The sequence below is a fragment of the Protopterus annectens genome, chromosome 9.part0, assembly GCF_019279795.1.
Source record: "Protopterus annectens isolate FY-2018-M chromosome 9.part0, PAN1.0, whole genome shotgun sequence".
Lineage (NCBI taxonomy): Eukaryota > Metazoa > Chordata > Ceratodontiformes > Protopteridae > Protopterus > Protopterus annectens.
The window spans coordinates 160,893,816-160,913,563 of record NC_056743.1 but is presented as its reverse complement, the minus strand read 5'-3'; the positions used below and the strand labels follow the sequence as shown (position 1 = coordinate 160,913,563).

At 40.2% G+C, this 19,748-nt stretch overlaps 1 protein-coding gene across 6 annotated transcripts in view; it reads left to right on the top strand.

Moving 5' to 3' along the window:
* The first annotated feature begins 6,848 nt into the window (after positions 1–6,848).
* PACSIN3 (protein kinase C and casein kinase substrate in neurons 3) overlaps positions 6,849–19,748 on the top strand; it is a 324,322-nt gene continuing 311,422 nt past the window's right edge. For all 6 annotated transcript variants that reach the window (XM_044082695.1, XM_044082694.1, XM_044082693.1 and 3 more), the window contains exon 1: positions 6,849–6,951. In XM_044082695.1, the coding sequence (XP_043938630.1) occupies positions 6,892–6,951 (60 nt within the window). In that variant the 5' untranslated portion in view covers positions 6,849–6,891. The remainder of the gene's footprint in view (positions 6,952–19,748) is intronic.

Below are 19,748 nucleotides of genomic sequence, written 5' to 3'. Positions count from 1 at the left end.
TATGTATATATAATTGTTCTCAGTATGACCTTTCTGGTGAATTAATTGAGTTATTAGCTAAGGGATTAACATTCATCCAAAGTTTTTCATCTGACTTGGCTAAAACACTTTTAGACTTTAAATGTTTTATTAGAAAACTTAATTTAGCAATCTTGTTTAACAGACATGAACATTTACAGGACAGTTTGTATCTGCCTAGCACCTTTAATCCACCCACCCATCCAGTGTTGAATGTTTTCGAACAGATTTGTGAATTAGATTTTAGGCATGTTTTAAATGGGAATAGGAACAAGTTGAGAAGGGATCTGTATAACATTTCTAAATATGAACAACAATTACTATTCGAATACTGAAAATCTTTGAGAATGATGAAACCAGATAAGGGAGGGAGTTTGGTGCTAATGGATTCAGTTGATTATTCTACAAGAATGAAAGCGATATTAGGTAGTGATACTTCTACTTCTGAAAAAGTTAGTATTAACGAATTGAATATTGCCTATAATAGGATCAATACATATCTTAATGATTCGTTTATTTAGGCAATTAATAGACCGTAGTACATTGAATAACTTGACTAACCTTTTCCCCGTTTACCAAGGATTTTTGGCCTACCAAAAATAAATAAAAATTCATTGAATCCACCTATGAGCACATTAGTTGATGCAAGATATTCTGTAACTTACGCAAGTGTAAGTTGATGGATAATATTTTAAAGAAATATGTCAGTCAAGAAAAACACATTTGCCGTGACTCCTGGTCTTTGTTATTAGACAATTCCTTAATTGACTTGAAACCTGGGTGTAATTTTTTAACAGTAGATGTTTGTGATTTATATTCTTCTATACCACATGAAAAAGGAATTGAACTTGTTCTAACTAGAATGCGAAGGTATAGTGCTCCTGTTTCTGAATTAAGAATTGTTGAAGAATTGCTTAGTATTTTTTTATCTAACGATTTATTTTGTTTTGAAAATGAGATTTATCTGCAACGCATTGGTGCACCGCAAGGTGAGCCTATAGCTACAAGCTTTGCAAACATGGTTTTAGCTCAGTGGGAACATATTTACATTTTTAACAATGAAGAATTCATGCAACATTGTTTCTATTACACTCCCTTTATAGATGATATATTCATCTTATTAGATGGAGATGAATATAGAGCTAGGACCATTCTGCAAGAATTTAATCAAAGGTATTGACTTTTTAACTTTTACTAGTAACTTTGGAGTAAAGAGCATTTCTTATTTAGATGTATTATTGAAAATAAATCTCAATTTGGGTTGTTATACAGCCATGATTTTTAGAAAAGACATGTATTCTAATTTGTTTCTTCACTTTTCAAGTCTTCACCCACTTAGTCAAAAACGCTCATTTTGGACAGTTTGTCCAAGCAGCCAGGATGACCTCTAAGGATTGTGACTTTCAAGCTGAATGTGACCTTCTTACACAAATGTTTCTCATGAGAGGTTACCCTAAGCTTACTAGTACAGGACTTATTAATTGAAGTTGCACAGAAACGTTCAGTAGGAATTTACAAACCAATTCTATGTTTACCATATAATTCTTTAACTATAACAGACCCATCTGGAGAAAATAGTTGCAGTGTTTACACGGTTGATTTAGTAACCTCCTCAGGAGAAACTTCAACGAATGTTAGCAAATACAACATTAGTTTTATTATGACTTATAGTCTTGATGCAGTAAAGATTAGAAAGATCGTTATGAAAAATTGGAGTTTTTTAACTAATGATAAGTCTATTATGGAAAAAGTAGGGTCCTCTCCAAGAATAATTTTTAGAAAAGGAAACAATTTAAAACAATTAGAGAAACAGATCCCAATGGTAGTCAGTAACCCAGGGTATGTATAAGTGTGAATCTTGCAATACGTGCAGATTCATAGCTACTGGCCAGAAATTTTCTGTAGAAGGAACCACATATTGTATAAAGAATAGGTTTAATTGTAATACTAAAATGGTGGTTTATCTGGCCCAGTGTTCTTATTGCCCAGTCTACTATGTAGGGAAGATTGAGAGAAAATTCAAAGAACATGTTTATGAACATCTGTTTGCAATGAAGAAAAACAAAATAGAAAACGCTTTAGCTAGACACACTACTAACTACCCTTCACACAGTTTTAATTTCAGGATTATAGACCAAGTCGTACCTCAGTTAAGGGGTGGTCCAAATAATTGGCTGTTAGAAAAATTAGAACTCTTGTGGCAATTTAGATTAAATTCGTACCACTACCCAGGTCTGAATGACATTAGTTCAATTTCTTGTCTTTTGAAATTAAGAAGTTTAAATATATGATGACTATTCTTCTGGGTTACACTTTGTGTTGTATGTGTGAATTCCTTTTGGTTCTTCACCATTTGCCCTTGATGTAGTAACTGGATACAGTAGCAACTTGTTTTAAATACAGGTATGAACTAATTCAGTTTTAAACACAAGTATGAACTAATTCAATCTTTTAGTGACTTTTAATAACTTAGTGAGAAAATATGCATTAACACTACAAATTATATAATCCGTACAATTCATTTTTATGTATCGTTTAAATATTTCTTATAAAAGTATTTAGAATTTTAGACTTAATCGATTATTAAAATTTGTAGATTTTTCTATATATATTAACTTTATAGTATGAAACTTTTATATGTACTTGTTTACAGACTCAACACTGTGATAAATATATATGTCCGTTTTTAGGTATTTATATCTTTAAGGCTGCTTTTTGTTATTTGGTGCATAATGTCTATTTGATGATGCTTAATAGATTGATTTAAGTGATTTGTTAACCACATGGTTTTGACTAAGTATAAAAGGGCATTCATTGTTTCTGTAACTTGTCTGATGAAGTCGAGTTGCACTGGACGAAAAGCGCTTCACGTTATTAAAGTTTTTCGTTCTAGTTCTCCAGTACCTTCGTTGCCTTTTATATATAAACAAAGCTGTAGCACAATTCTTTTAATAAAAAAACAAACCTTGACAGCAAATGGTGAGCGCTTTCGCACCAAAGTGATTCTTCAGACAAATAACATCACATCAAAACACATTTATATAGTAAAACAGCAGTCATCAAATATTAAAATGAGCAATTATCACTTAACAAAATCTCTTGATTTTAGAATGGGTCATAAAGAAACCCTGTCATTGAGGCCAAGTTTCCTTTCACCACCAAACCTCAAAATCCACTGAAGTTCTCTCTGTTCAGTATAATTTTTAAATCACCACCTCTGGGATTATTAACACTACCTCCATTACTTTAAAAACAAAACTATGTTGCAAGTCAGATTCTAACACCTGTTTAGCTAAAGCATTTGTAGCATCACACTTATTTATGGCATAAAGATGCTCACAAATTTTCTCAGAGCATTCTTTTAGTTTTCCCTATATAGTAACTGTTACAATCTTTGCAGGTAGCTAAATAAACCAGGTTTTTGGTCTTACAGTTAGCATTAACTTTAAAGAAAAAAGTTAGTCCAGAGACAGGATGTATAAATTAATTAGTACCATCTATATGTACACAATATCTACAGCTGCCACAGGGACAAGTCCCTATAAAAGACTGTGATCGGGGGAGCTCATTGTAACTGTCTCTATAACAGAGATGTCGTTTCAAAGATGTTTTATTTTTATAACTAATAAGGGGTTTCTCACCTATCAAGTCTCTAATACAAGAGTCTGAGGTTAGAATGCCCCAATTAGAAAAGATAACATCATTGACTTGCTTAATGTCACTAGCAAATAGGTTCAGGGGAATACGTCCACCTCTCTGTGGACATGGTCTTTCAAAAATAGTCACCATCTTCAGAAAAGTATGGCTTAGCCCTCCCCGTCCTAGGATTCATGACTTTTGTCATTGTGTCCACTTCAGCATTACTATAGCCTCTGGTTAGGAACTCATTTGAAAGTGTACCCAAATCTGCTAGAAAACCTTCTTCAGTATTATTCAGTCTTGACATCCTCATCCCTTGTCCCTTCAAAACATTCCTGTACACGTGTCGGATGCATGCTATTACGCTGTAGTAATGTGTTCTGCCTACAAGGTTTTCTAAAGAGCCTAGGTGTAAAATTACCTTTGGCTTCCTTTTTAATCTTAACATCCAAGAAAACTACTACTTCCAAGTATGCAGAAGTGAACCTTAGAAAGGAGGTGGTACTATTCAAATAATCCAATAACTCATTCAACTTTTGGTTGTCACCCTTCCAAAAAAGTATGACCTCAACAAACCTTTTGTAAAATATAACTGAAGTATTGTAATGAGTACCAAAAACAGTGTTCTTCCCAGTGAGCCAATACCATACTGGCGTAGCTATTAGCACATGACGTGCCCATAGCTACACCCTTTTTCTGTAAATATGTATTCTGGAACATAAACACATTATTTTCAAGAATGACTTCCAAAAACAAGCACACAAGATCAATGTGATTAAAATCATAACCACTGTGTTTCAGCAAGTGTTGTTTAACCATAATGATACCATTAGTATTAGGAATGCAGGTAAACAGGGATTCAACGTCTAAGGTCACTAGCAGACATTGAGAGGCAACCTCTCTATTATCATGTACGAAAGCATACAATTCTTTTAATTGCCGTGTGTCATTCAGCACTGTTTTAGCTTTCAAAAGTACTGGTCGAAGTTGTTTATCGACATATATAGAAAGTGGTTCAGTCAACCATTTCCTTCCTGACACTATAGGTCTAAAAGGAGGTGTTGCCATGTCTTTATGGATTTTAGGAAGTCCTTGAAAAACTGGAATAACTGGATGTTCCACATTAAGATATTCTGACAGGCTATTAGTAATAAGAAAATTCTGTACACAGTTACGCACAGTAAACAATATTGTACATTGCAAGTCCCAAATGAAATCTTGTTCAACCTTTTCATAGACAGTGCCATCAGATAACATTTCCATCAATGAGTTAACATAAAACACTCCATCTAAAATAACAATCACTCCCCCCTTGTCTGCCATTTTAATGGTAGTATTGACATCATCCTGTAGTTTTCAAAGCTCTCCATTCTGACTTGCTCAAATTGTGAAACACATGTCCCCTGTTACTATTGAAATCTACAACATCCTTATTGCTAAACAATTTAAATAAGTCCTGCTCACACTTGTTAATAAAAACTTCAAGAACTGCATTAAGCGGAGGTTGAAAAACACTTTGCTTTTTGAAAGGTAATGACATAGAAAGTTCAGAAGCACCATCACAGAAATGCATCTTAAGTGCTACATTTCTGGCAAATAGTCTTAAATTAACCAAAACATCTGATAATTCAGACTTCTCGGCCGGTATAAAATTAAGGCCACATTGTAATAATGTTAACTCAGTTTCAGACAGTACCTTGTTTGAGAGATTCAGAACGAAGTACTTGTTGTCCTGTTCCAAAACTGTTTCAGAGTATATGTAGTCTCCGATTGCTGGCATCCCCTCTTCCTTCCTCTGTTCGGCAATGCATCGCGTTCTCGTTCTGTTCTCAACAGGTTTACAGGAAGTCATGTCTGGAACTTGTAGTGCTTCTTACTACTCACAGTCTGTGCTTCTTTCTCACCTTTTGCAACTGATTTTCCTCCTATCCTTTACATTTCTTTTTCCTGGCATCCAGGCAGTGCACTTACTAGCCAGTTACTAAAATTTACCCAGAATTCTAGGTACACGGGACTTCTTTCCTACGTTTCTGTTTTCAGACTGAGAGAGCCGGAATTAAGCTGTTACTTATTGTGCAGCCATCTTAGAATACCATCTTAAGTTGACCCTTGAAGGCAGGGGGATTCACTTTTCCACTGGGATATTAGGTTCCAGAGATGGGGTGCCTGAAAAGTGACAGAACAGCCACAAGATGGTATACTCAAGGATGAAAAATGTAATAGCCTAACAGGGCTAACTGAGACAAGGAACCTTTGAAAGTGAGGGAGACGCAGATCATGCAGAGTTAGGCAAGTCACCACTAGAATCTTTAAATGTGGTGTGTCATTGAACAGTGCAGCCTCTGTTAGCATGGCATAATGTGGTGGTAACTACATATAGCTTTAAGTAGCTGGGCAACAGAATTGTGCTCTAGTTGTAATTGATTAACTTTACTTCTAGGAATCCTTAGATAGAGTTAAAAGTAGTTTGGAAAAGGTGAGAAGACATGCACAACTGTTGAAAAGCCCTCTGGAAGTATAGGGAGTTTGCTGCATATGTTTATTAAATGGAAATAGAGTGACCTGACAGGTGATGACATTGGTCCCAAAGGATCAGTCTGTCAACCAAATCCACACCAAATTTTTAGCTGTACCCATAAATTCCAGCTTACCATCCCCTATAACTGATGATGCAAGTTAAAGCTTAATCAGTGTCGCATACAGCCATGACCACGATAGTGGAGGTGTTTGGCTTTAAGTTGTTACTGTTCATCCCCTTTTGGATGCAGTTTGAAATGCCCAGGCCTAAAGAATAGCTAAAAGTTGCTTCACATATTTTAGAGAATTTTAATTTAAGCTAAGCTTATCAGAGGCATTCAGCAAATCTGACCTGTTTTAGTGAGGACTGGTGTCTGCTGTACATAAGGTTTTGGGTATACATTGATTGCACACTGTTCTGTGAGAAAATTACATGATTGAGATTAGATCCTCCAATGGTAGAGCTTTGAAGGCTTATTTATATTTTGATGGACAAGGGTTTTGTGGGTTGCTTTGATACAAAGAACTCTATTTGACTAGTTTTAAAGTGAATGACCTTGGAGACTCATCTTTGTATCTTCATTATGTGCATCTGTTTCTTTATGTAGTACACTGATATTATGAGCCTGTCCTTTATTTCTTTTACATTAATTTATTTATTTTTTCCCAGTTCCACTAAAAGTTGTCAAAATTCTGTGCTGCAAGGACAAAGCTGTGATGACTACATCAAATGATGACGAGTTGGCTGGAGAGAGCTTGGGTGATAGCTTTTGGGAGGTGAGTTTGATCATTTTGGAAACAATAATAGTGTGGTTAAAGGTAGTGATGCTGTTTCACCAATCTCTGACTCACTTTTTATTTCTGATATCTATTCTAAAATGAGATTGGTTTCATTTTGAGATTGGTGTTAATTTGTGTTTTGACCTTTTGTGTAGTTGATATGCTTGTAACGATGTAATGTGTTTTGCTGCAGGTGTTTAATGTCTAAATTTTAGAGAAGCTTACTTTTATGTTTACATTATTCTGTCCTCCTCTCACTGTCTATAACATGGGGTTCATTCCTGAAAAATCCGGTAATATTGCTAACATGCTTTCTTGGCAGTAAAATTATTTTTGTATCTTGTGTGTAGCACTACTGAGAAACTTCATAACATCCTTATGAACAACAGTTAAGTATTGATAGTGTTTCTCATGCTTCCTCAGTTATGGTTTTAAGAGGTGGTGTGTAGAGAGTTTCATGATTCTTTACTTTTGCTGTGAGCCTGCATTTGCTAATTGTATATTTTGAAGAAGCAACACACATGGAGACCAAGCTTACTGTTTGAATCTACTTTTTTTTACCGCGTACTGTGTGTGTGCATAACCACATTTTACAATTATGCACAGTCTGTTTGACAGAGACCTTCTGCTTATGCACGCAAAACAATACACTGCAATACATCCATTGTACTGAGAGTAAAGTAACATTTCATTGTCCATTTGTTAATGTACTTTGGACTGAAGTAAGTACCTATGGAGTGATACACAGCCAGTTTATGCATGGGGTATGTGCTGATGCCAGTACTCTGCAGTCAGCAGTTCAGATGCTTAGGTGACTTTTAATTAACTGATTTCCTCAGTTCACTGACTATTTTTTTTTGGTTAAAGCAAAAGTAAATATTTTTGTTGTACAGTCTTGCTTTCTCTCATTCATCATATGTTGACAATTACATCTCTGCCTCGACCTCTTCTAAAACCAACTTGTACCCATGAAAGTTTTCAGTCATGTATTGCTGGAGTCTATCTTGCAGATATTAAGGATTGCCATGCTACATGCAAAACAAGTGCAGCTTTTCAGTAACATGAGCACTCTTTTTTTTTTTAATATTTTTTTTTAAATTAGAATACAAAGTGACCTCTTACAATCCTTTGGCCTCTGTGATTTCCAAGTTTGATAGCAACTTATGAGCAACACTGTAGGTTCTAATTCCATCGCTGCTGCTATTAAGACTTTCGAAGGGCCAATTTCAATTCACTCTCCAGAGTGTGTGTGGTTTTAGATCAAATAATATGCAACTGTACTGTCTATGATGATGAGGTTCTCCTTCTATAGTTTCTCTACATGTTTCTGCCACATTTTCTTAATGTCTTCTACTTCATTATGTCATTCCCATCATTATCTTTTACCATGAATATATTTATATTCGATTTTCTCCGTTCTTGGAGACCTCTTGTCTTTCCCATTTTATTGCCTTCTTCCAGTTCTTTGCATTGTTTATTTAACTATGGTTTACTTATTCCATTTTGATGCTTTCTGGAACTCTAAATTCAGTTTAAAATGTGCATTTCTGTCTCCGCTGCCTTTTGCTCTTTTCCTTTCTGTCCTGTTTAGCATCTATTTCTCAGACCTTCAGCCAAGCACGCCTGACCTATACTTATCTTAGTTTGCCGACAACTGTAAATTGTGTATTTTATCTTCTACTGACTCTCAATTGTTTCAGCATGGGTTAGACCAGGGCTGTCCAACCTTTTTAGTTGTTGGGCCATCATTCGGCATAGCAAACATACTATTCAAATAACACACAGTGCCCATGACAGTTCCTCCTCCCTCATCAGCTGGGTGAATCTATTAATCCTCATGCGAAACCAGTTCACATAGTCTCGAAATGAAATCTGTTCGTATTGTAAAATCCCCACATACTTAGTCATAGATATCGTCCTCATACAACTTAAATGCCTCCACTAATGGTAGATTTACAGGTACAGAAAAACTAGGTTTCTTAAATGTTGATGGTAGTACAGTACAATTACCATAAAACAATCTGAGTGATGTTTTGAACAAAATGTTCCAAAGATTTAATAATTCATAGATTGTGCTTATGAGTGAGCAATGAGAGAGGTACTAAATCTTGGTTTATCCTTTAGTGCTGCAAGGAGATCGTGTCTGCATGTTTTATTAGATCTGAAACTTTGTTCGAAACATCACGTTGAAATTGTTGTATGGTAATAATACGCTGCTACCATTGATGTTTAAGAAACAGTTTTTATGTGCGTATAAATCCGCCATTAGGACTGGGGATGCTAGGGCAGTTTTAAATTTGAGCAAAGATACATTTCACTTTTTCTGGCTGCAATGCACAGTATTTTGTAACCTCTAATTCCCAATGAATTGGGTGCAAACAGTATGGTATAATGCAGCCATACAGGGCTGATGGGTAACTGTCCTGTAAGCAGCAAATGCATTTGCCTTCCACAAGTCCTAGTGACTGAAAGAAAATTTACATAGACTGGGATAAATTTACCAGGTAGAATGCAAGGAATTCAATTTCTAGGTGGAAAAAAATAATAAAAAGTGTCATTTTAATGCTTTGTAAACAAGGCAGCACAGAGGTGGTTTAACTTCTTTATGCTGAATCACAGAACCAAAACATGTAAATAAAAAAAAATAGGGTCTGTCTTGGAGTCCTCTTACAAAATCACCCGGCCATTTTATTCGCAGCCATAAACCTGAAATCTAAGACTCTGCCAATGTGTCTTGTCTGGGTTCTGATGCTTAGGTTCTAGGACTTTGGAACACTATCTGAATCTTTCATATTCCTGTGGAGCAGATGCTTTGTGGCTGTAGGTAGGGCACCAAATGTGGCCTGGAGTGGTTACATGATTTAACTTTTTTTTGGGAGAAACTTAAGATACTACTTCTTTGTGGTAGTTTGGCTCTATCTGCTGTTAAGCTGCGAGTTTTAGTTGCTAAGCACCTGACATTGCCATAGCTGAACTGCACAACTTTTCTGCTTAACTCCAATTGTTCTGTTTGTGAAATCCACAGAATTCTTGACCATGGATCAGGCAGGAACACTCATATTTGGGTGCATCCTAAAATTTGAGCTCAAGTCCAAGATGCCAGTCCAGTTGCAGCAGAATTAGTAGTGCTGGTGCCCGCTGATACCCTTATTTATGTGTTTTCATCAAGCTGGAGCAGAATTATCCACCCTGTGCAAGGGTCACTTGGGCTACTTTTGAAATCATGGGATGCCTTTAACGCTAGCAGATGTTCCACCTCAAACTCTTAGAGCATTCAGAGTTGCCCTTTCCTTTAGTGCTGCTGTCAAAGGAAGCTCGTTTACCTTTTGCAGGAATTGGCATCCATGCAGAATGAATAATGCATGCGCAGATTTGTATACCCGTTTGTGCAGCCACAACATGCACAGCAGTAGTGGAAAATATCTAGTTACTTTAAGACCTTTTAAGGAAACTGCAGCACTTCAACTAAGTTGATTTAAAACGGCTTCTTTAAAATAAATAAAATAAAATAATGCTCTCCACCCTTCACATACTAGAGAGCCAGTAGCATTGAAAGAGGAAAAAAGCATATCTATGTTAAATGACCAGGCACAAAAGAGAAACTATGTACTTAAAATTGGCCAGTGTTTAAAGTGTTAAATGCAGCTATCAATAGTTACTGATAAATGTCTTGATAAGTATAGCTGGTAATCATAGAAGTCCTGTTTGCCTAGTGCAATACACGTACAGATGAAATGGAAAGATTAGGTTGTCTGTAGTCTTAAACATGAGTTAGTAAAAACTTCTTTGTGCATCTAAACTTACTATAGTTATTGTTTCATTTGTCATTTCCTAAGTTACGGAAGCAACCCAACCCTTAATTTATTTTTGTGACTGACAGCTGCAACGATTGATAAGTTGTCTATCTCACCTTCATTCTTGCTGGTTGGGATCAGCGCCGATCCTCTGCACTGACTCGGCCATCTTCAATAGCTCGAGAGCTGTTTACTGGCGCGAGGCTACCCCTTATCCCATGATGCCTAGCGATAGCTACCCAGATCTCATTTGCCACTTCAGCTGCGAGGTGTCGTTTTTCTGGCTCAGGCTTGTATAGAGTTTTTTGTGTATTTTATCACTAGAATTTAACCTTTCTAGTTTTTTTATTAGCGATAGTTTCTTTCTGTGATGGATAACTGTTTATCTTACAGTATCCCTCATTTTGTAGAATTCGTTTAACTTAGAGAATTTTTCCCACCACCACCCCCCCCCCCTCTTTTTCTTGTGTGGTTAGCCCATTTAAGTTAGAGGCTTTCCTTGTGTCTTTTTTCTTATAGGCTAGCCGTTTAAATTAGAGGCTTTCCTTTTTTCTTTCAAAAAAAAAAAAAAAACTTTATAGTATTAGGTGTGTTTTTTGTAGACTGTATATTGCTTGTTGTTGTTGCTATAATTGGTTCCTTTTTACTGTAAAGGATGTCAAAGGAATCCAAGGTTTCTGGGTTCAAGAAGTGTGACTCATGCTGTCAGAAAATGTCTCTGACAGATGGGCACACTTGCGTCTATTGTTTAGGAGCCGTGCACCTGCGAGACTCTTGTTCTATTTGCCATGCCTTTAGTCCGGGAGTCCCGCAGGAGCGTAAGAATAAGCTCATTCTTAGGGGCCTTTTAAAACCCCAGGATTCACCGGCCAAGAGCTGTCAGCCAGTGAAATCCCCTAAATCCACTAAGTTGTCTGCCCCAAGTTCAGAGCCATCTTCGGTTCAGGGTTCATCTGCTACGTCGGTTCCGGCTGGCACTGACAAGACAGTCTTCCCGTCGGCTCCATCAGAGACTTTGGAGCCTTTGCGGAGCCTCAAGAGGCTGAGGTCCCTTTCCTTTGAGTCGGTGCATTCGGCTCCTCTGTCTCCCTTACTTCAGAGCGAGCATGGTCACTGATCCTCTCACTCCTCTCAATCCTCTAGGCTGTCTGATCATGATGTGGAGAGAGTGCTCAGTAGGTTGCTAAAGTCGCAGGCACTAGCTAAATTGTCCAGCCCTCCTCGACAGGTATTGGCTCTGTCCACTTCTCTTGATGTTCCTCCTCCGACTCCAATGAGTTCGGAGCCGGAGTTTGTTGGGGTTCGAGTAGTGGAACCGTCTGCTCTGATAACTATCTCCTTCGGTTCCGACGTCGGCTCAGATTCCCTTGGTGGTACCTTCCATCGAGGGATCTGGGCGCCGGGGGTCCCCTGTCGGCTCCAAGGGGGCGAGTGGCATCGGACCCTTGTCCTGACCCCATTCTCCCTCCCGGAGCTTTGGCGCAGGTGAGATCGGTTCCCACATCGGCCTCGGAGCTGTCCCCCTCGGTGCAGAGGAAGATTCCTATTTCTTCGGAACCGGAGCTTTCTCTGCATCATGGCAGGAGCGCCTTTGATGTCATGCGGAGTGTGCTGTCCACTGAGTCAGCTCCACTTTCAGCCCCACAGGCTCCATCCCCTGTAGTGCTTTTGTCAACCTCTGCTCCTCCTCCAGACCCTCAGCGTAGGGAACCGATGCTCCAGGAAACCCCATTGTGTGTTTCCTACTCTTCTGAGGCCTCTCCTGATCACTCAAAGGAGCCCCTTCGGAAGAACAAGTGTAAGAGGAAGCACATTGACTCCCCTGAGTCTGTCACTTCTGATACAGACTGGGTCCCCGAGATCCCCCTCTGAAGATGTTTCCTTCTCGGACATCCTAGAAATGCTTAAGCAGAGGGAGAACTGGAATCCCCTAGCCCCTACTGTGGATGAGTCTGTATTTCTGGATGCCTTCGGTTCCCGACCTTCCACCTGCTGGGTGTCTACACCTTTTGATCCACTTATGGCAGTGGTGGCTCGGAAGGCTTGGTCAGCTCCGGATACAGTGGAACCAACTCCGAGGAGACCTGGTAAATTCATTACAGCACCCCAGGATAAGCAATTCCATACTAAGGGTGTTCCTGTTGATGCCATGGTAGTAGCAGCAGCCACCAAAAAAGTTAGCGAAAGCCTCTGTCTGTCCATCCCCCTAACAAGGAGACTAGGACAATGGACAGATACAGGAAGCGAATGTTTGCTTTAGCGGCCTTCTCTATGAGGTCACTGAACTACTTATGTCACTTTACCCGACTTCAAAGGGATCTCCTTAAAAAGCTCTGAGATGCCCTTCAAGATCCATCAGCTGAGAGAGCTCAAGCTAAAGCAGCTTTCCCAGCTGGCGACGCTTAATTCTATAGTTAACTCCTCCATGAGGCTCATTTCCTATGCAGCCGATGGGGCGAGTAGAGCCGCAGGTATGGGTGTGGCCCTTTGGAGGCATGCATGGATGCGGCTGTGTAACTTTGTTGAACCCTTTCGAGCATCCTTCACCAACACCCCCTTTGATGGTTCCTTTCTTTTTGGACCACAGGTGAAAGACACTTTGACTAGGTGTGAGCAAGAAGGCAAGACTCTGTCTGCCGTGGGAGTCCGTTTTTCCACTCCCTTTAGACCTTATCCCAAAGGTCAGAAGAGTGGCAAGATGTGGTTCCGAAAATCTCAGGGAGCCTTGCCTGACACATGTAGCGATTTTTTTCCTCCAGAGGCAGAGGGGGAAACAATAACAGACGCCGCCCTTGTGGCAGAGGGGGTCCGCAGAACCAGGGCAACTGAGAATCTTTCTCTGATAAGCCCTTTTAGCATCCCTGAAGGGTTGCCCAGCTGCTCACCTCTGAAGGCAGTCGGGGGAAGACTTTCACTGTACCCAAAAGCCTGGCAAAATTTAACTCAAGGCAGATGGGTACGGTCCATCCGGAGGTTACAAAATTCCCTTCCATCAACCTCCCTTACTGTCAAAGAAATCCCTTCCAGATGTTCCACCCAATCTGAAGGACCAAGCAGTAATAGAAATTTCAAAGCTGCTTGGAAAAAAGTCATCCAGGAAGTCCCAGCAGACCAGCACGGATTCGGAACTTACTCAAGGTTCTTTTTGGTACCAAAAAAAGACAGGGGACTGGAGACCGATTCTGGACCTCAGCAGACTAAACAGGTCTGAACAAAGTTTCGGATGGTCAAGCTACAGTCCATTCTACCCTTTCTGAGTCAGGACAATTGGATGTGCTCAATAGATTTTCAGGACGCGTACTACCATATCAAGATGGACAGGCGCTCCCGGAAATATCTTCACTTCCGGCTGGGAGCCAGTCATCAGTTCAGAGCTCTGCGCTTTGGTCTCACCACAGCCCCCCAGGGTGTTCACCGAATGTATGGCAGTTGTCACGGCTCACCTGAGATGTCAAGGATTCCAGGTGTTTCCATATCTAGACGGGCTCCTCACTGCTACCACCAGGCATCAAGTCCTGAAAGCCAGGGACTACACAATCACAATCTGCTCCCAGCTAGGCATTAGAATTAATTTTGAAAAATCTGCCTTGTTACCCTATCAGTCTATCACTTACATAGGAGCACACTTAGACACAAGGAACATGTTCGCAAGGCTACCGCCAGAAAGGGTGTCCACAATTCGCCAGCAAGTACAGATTCTAATGCAGAACAAAAGGATCCAAGTCAGGTTTGTCCTTCAAACTCTGGGTTCCATGGCAGCAGTCATTCTTCTGATCCCACTAGCACGTTTTCATATGAGGATTCTTCAGTGACTTAAGTTCACAGTGGTCCTTCCAAGAGCTACCCATGACTCACATGATCCTGATCACGGATGCATGCAAAAGACATCTTTCTTGGTGGATGGTCTCCCCACTAGTTACTCAGGGCAGACCTTTCATACAACCCTCTCCAGTAGCCACAGTGACAACAGACGCCTCACTGATAGGGTGGGGGGGCATTATCTGGGCAGGACAGTCCAAGGCACTTGGCAACCTCACGAGTACCATCTACACATAAACGTCCTGGAAATGAGCCGTGCTCCTGGCATTGCAAGCCCTTCAAGACTCTCTTCCTTCTGGGACCATTACAATTTAAACAGACATGTCAGTGGTGTGGTACATCAACAAGCGGGGTGGAACCAGATCCTACCCCGTGTCGAGAAGCACTCTGACTGTGACAGTGGGCGATTTCTGACTTTTCTGATTGCGACGCACATCCCTGGGAGATCCAACGTCATAGCGGACAGGCTCAGCAGAGCTATCCTCATGCTTCACGAGTGATCTCTGAATCAGGAAGTTGCAGATCTTATCTTCCGCAAATGGGGACAGCCTTGCTGCAATCTTTTTGCCACCCCCTTCAACAGCAAATGCAGCAACTACTTCTCCCTTCTTCCGCTTCCAGGTCACATACCCAGAGACGCTCTAGTTCACGATTGGCCTCAGGGACTTCTTTATGCTTTTCCTCTGTTTCCCATGATACCGAAACTCGTACAGAAAGCAAAATCGTTGGGTTGTAAAATGATCCTCATTGCCCCCTAGTGGCCTCGACAGGTATGGTTCCCATTCCTATACCCCTACCTTCTCGATCAACCATGGACTCTGGACCCAATTCCAGATCTCCTGATTCATCAGTCAGGCAGGTTGCAGTAATACCTCCAAACTCTCCAGCTCTCCAGCTGACAAGCTTGGTTGCTCCACTTCCAACCTTAGCCAGGCTTTCCAGCGTTTCCCCAGCAGTGCGTGAGATTATCATCTCCTCTCACAAGTCTACAACCAGGAAAACTTATGCTAGCAAATGGAAACGTTTTTCTTGTTGGGCAGAGGCTAGGAATGTGGATCCCTTTTCAGCCCCAGTCCACAAAATTCTGGAATTCTTAGCACAACTTTTTCATTCCAGGTCCGCTTCCGCTATGATCAGGGTACAATTAATGGCCATTTCTAACTTTCATGTTGGTTTGTCAAATTCTGACATTGTCTCATAAGCTCTGTAAAGCTTTTTTGAGAGGGACAACTCTTCTTAGGCCTCCAGTGAGAGATCCCCCTCCTCCTTGGGACCTTAATTTAGTCCTAACTTCCTTAATTCAGCCTCCTTTTGAACCAACAGCGTCCTGCTCCATTACGTTTCTATCCTGGAAGACACTCTCTCTGGTAGCTATTACTTCAGCCAGACGTGTCTCCAAACTGCAGGCTCTATGTGTTCATCCTCTACTTGGTTTTTCATAAGGACAGGGTTGCCCTGAGGACTAATCCTTCGTTTCTCCCTAAAGTCTGCTCAGAAAGCAATTTAAACCAATCTATAGATCTTCCTGTGTTTTTTCCTAATCACACCAACAAGGCAGAGTACAAATTACACCAATTGGACGTTCATAGACAGTTACATTTTTTCTTGCACAGAACTAAAGTAATAAGGAAGTCTGACCAGTTATTCCTTTCTTATGCCTTAGGCAAACAAGGTCTACCAGTTTCCAAGGTGACCTTATCTAGATGGTTGTCTCACACTATTGCTTTCATTTATCAGTTAAGGAACAGAGTTACCTATCAAACTGAAAGGTCATTCTACTAGGGCCTTGGCCACCTCCGTAGCCTTCCAGTCTAGGTTCCCCATGGATTCTATCTGTGCAGCTGCCACGTGGGCGAACCCTCATACCTTTTTTTCTCATTACAAGCTGGATATGGTCTCCAGGAGCAGAGCTGACTTTGGTTCCACTGTTCTGAAGAGTCTGTTCCACTGAGCCACCCAGGATATTAGGTGCTAGGGACGCTGTCCCAACCAGCAAGAACGAAGGCGAGATAGACAACTTAACATAAAGAAGTTATGTACCTACCGTAATGTTCCATGTTAGTTGTCTTCATTTCGCCTTCTTTCTTGCGTCCCACCCTCCATCCCCCTGTCCTAGCGGACCGAGAGAAGTTCCTGTTTCACTGGCTGAGTGTTCTTTTGTTTTTCCTTTACTGACTTAGAGAATATGGCAGGTATAGTCATCCTATTTGTTTTGGACTGGTTTATTCTCTTGCTACGTCTGGAGTTAGCTATTTCAAATGAGATCTGGGTAGCTATCGCTAGGCATCATGGGATAAGATGTAGCCTTGAGCCAGTAAACAGCTCTCGAGCTATTGAAGATGGCAGAGTCGGAGCCGAGGATTGGCTCCGATCCCAACCAGCAAGAAAGAAGGAGAGATGAAGACAACTAACATGGAGCATTATGGTAGGTACATAACTTCTTTTTTTTGTTCACTTGTTCAGTGAATTCCTTTGGCTTTTGACATATTAAATTTCTAGGCAGCTTGGTTTTCCATGTAAAGCAATGTGTCATGGAAGCACTAGGTGTGTGATTCAGTGGACACCACGCCAGCTGAGCCTGCACAGCCAGGGTGCTTAACAGCACTAAGCCGAGGGGAATCTGGTATGTGAAGGCATGCTTCCCTTAGGGGACTGCAGTAGTGGGCTTGGCAGATCCACACAGGAAGTGATAGTGCTCCCAGTGGGGACCGAGTCTTGTCATTCTCCTGAAGACCATTAGGCTGGCCTATGTCCTTCCACCTGACTTTCACCTGGGAACAGGGAGCTTATTGAGTTTCCTGGGCAGGAGTGAATGGGCCATAGGGCTTTGGCTCAGCCTGTGAGTGCCTGGTTCCCATTGCCCAAAGCTAATGAGCCAGTTGGATGTTGAGAGTAGAGCCATTAGATAACATGTCTGGGACAATACCCCTCTACTGTCCAGATTTTTGTCTCATGTTTTTGGTCTGTTCCTCATAAGGATTGGGTTTTCTGGCAAATCAGTAAAGATCAAAGTCACTATATAATGACAGACATTTGAGTTTCAGATTTTATATCCTTCAGAAAATGCAAGATAACACAAAATCTTTTATTGTAGCAGCTTTCTAAGTTTAGTAGAGGACTATTTAAAATTTTTCCGTATTTTGTTTTATCCCCTCATTTTTGTCTAGATTTATTGTGCAAAGAGGTTGAGAAGTATGCTTGGGGAGGTAACAAAAATAGAGATTTAAAAGTAGCAGAAAAATAAACCTGTGCAACAGCTGTAAAAGTCTATAAAACTGCTTGCCTAGCATGCTTTCTACATTCTGCTTCCTCTAACCGCTGGTGTCTGTAATAAATTAGATGAAAGCGTTTGCATCTCTCATGTTAATACTGAAATCTGGATACAAGCCAAGAAGTCTGACCATTTTGACGTGTTTATTATGGTTCCACTTTGTAATCTCGAAATACTGAAATCTTGAATTTCAGTATCTCGAGACCATAAAGTGGAATTTTTAAAATCCCAAAACTCCATAAGCGGGAATCTGGAAATGTCGAATTTATGGTTATGGTGTTCTGGTATTTGACGCTGGATGTAGTGTGTGCAGGATGTATCGTGTAGTGTGTGGATTTAGTTGGTATGTAATGTTAAGTGGGTATTTTGTTGGGTTTTAGGTATGTGTTTGAGTGTATGTAAGTGTGTTTGGAGGTTTGTGTGTGGGTTAGGGTAGGCAGGTAAAAGTCTTTCAGCTTTTCTCGGTTAGTGATCGCCACAGCGGAACACGGGTCTGCTAATGATTGGCAGTGGAGTTTTTTGTCGAGTTGCCAGCCCAACGCCAAACCTTCAAACAAGGCACACCCATTCACGCACGCACCTATCCACATGTCTTTAAACGTCATACGACCGTGGTGAGAACATGCAGACTCCACACACAAAGGCACTCCAGCCAAGAATCGAATGGGAGAACCTCTTGCTCTGAGCTGACAATGCTAATCGCTGCACCACCAAGTGTTGAAATTTATGGCGTTCGTATATTTGTGATGTGTGTGTGTGCGCGAGGGTACTGTAGTGTGTGTAGTGGTGAGTTTGCTGTCTTTCTGTTTGGTGCGATCTCAGTTAGTATATATAAATAGGGGTGTGGGGGGAGCACATCCCCCCACATGGGGGTGCAGGAGGGCTTGCCCCCCTGCTTTATATGTAGTGTAGATTTGTTGGTTTGTGTTTTTGTTTTGTTTGTTGTAGTGTGGGTTGGATGATGTATGTGTTGTGTAGTGTATGGTGTGTGTGTTTGTGATTTTGTCTCACAGTTGTGGGGTTTCTGGATTTGGAACATTTGACTTTATGATCTTGGGATACTGAAATTTGCGATTTCAGTATTTCGAGATTATAAAGTGGAACCGTTTATTACAGACCAGTTAGCACATTCTTTACCAAGAAACCTTGTATACAATATAGATTGTCATAAAAGAAATGAAAAATAAAAAAGCGAAAATAGAAGTCGTCGTAGAATTGATACAGTAGCAAATTCATTAAATCCACTGGTTTCCAAACTAATTACGTTGCAAGTTAACTTTAAGGAAAATAAAGTGATAAAAATGAAAAGCAAGTAATAAATTAAGGCGTACTAATTGTTTATATTTGACATCAGCTTTAGTATACAAGCTTATTTAAAGTCGTCCCAAACTTTGCATTTGTATGTACCATCCCCAAGGTATTTCCCAAGTCAGACCACAAACGTATAACCTTTTCTATCAAAATCACCAAATCTTCAGAGAAAAATGTAACAGAATTCATGGACTTCAGAAGTACAAATCTCATACAATTCAATGATAGTCTAAATTTTTAGTATAATAGTTTTGCCATAATGTTGATAATGCAAAGAATTATGCAGAAAAGTTCTACTCCCATGAGAACAAATGTATTAAATTGGCAGTCCCAACTCGATTTAAGCAAATGTGGAGATCTTAGGCAAACCACCATGATTTAACCTTGAGCATAAATAAGCTTATGTAATAAGAAACTAATAAACAAATATAGCAGAACAAATAACCCCCAAGTTAAGGAGAAACATAACAGATAAACTGAAAAAGGACACAAAGAACAAAAGCGTCCTGTGAATTCAAACTAGCTAGAGAAGCCTACGACAACTACAAATTCGTCTCTAGTTATCTCAGAAAATAAGAAAAAACACCCAACATTGTCCA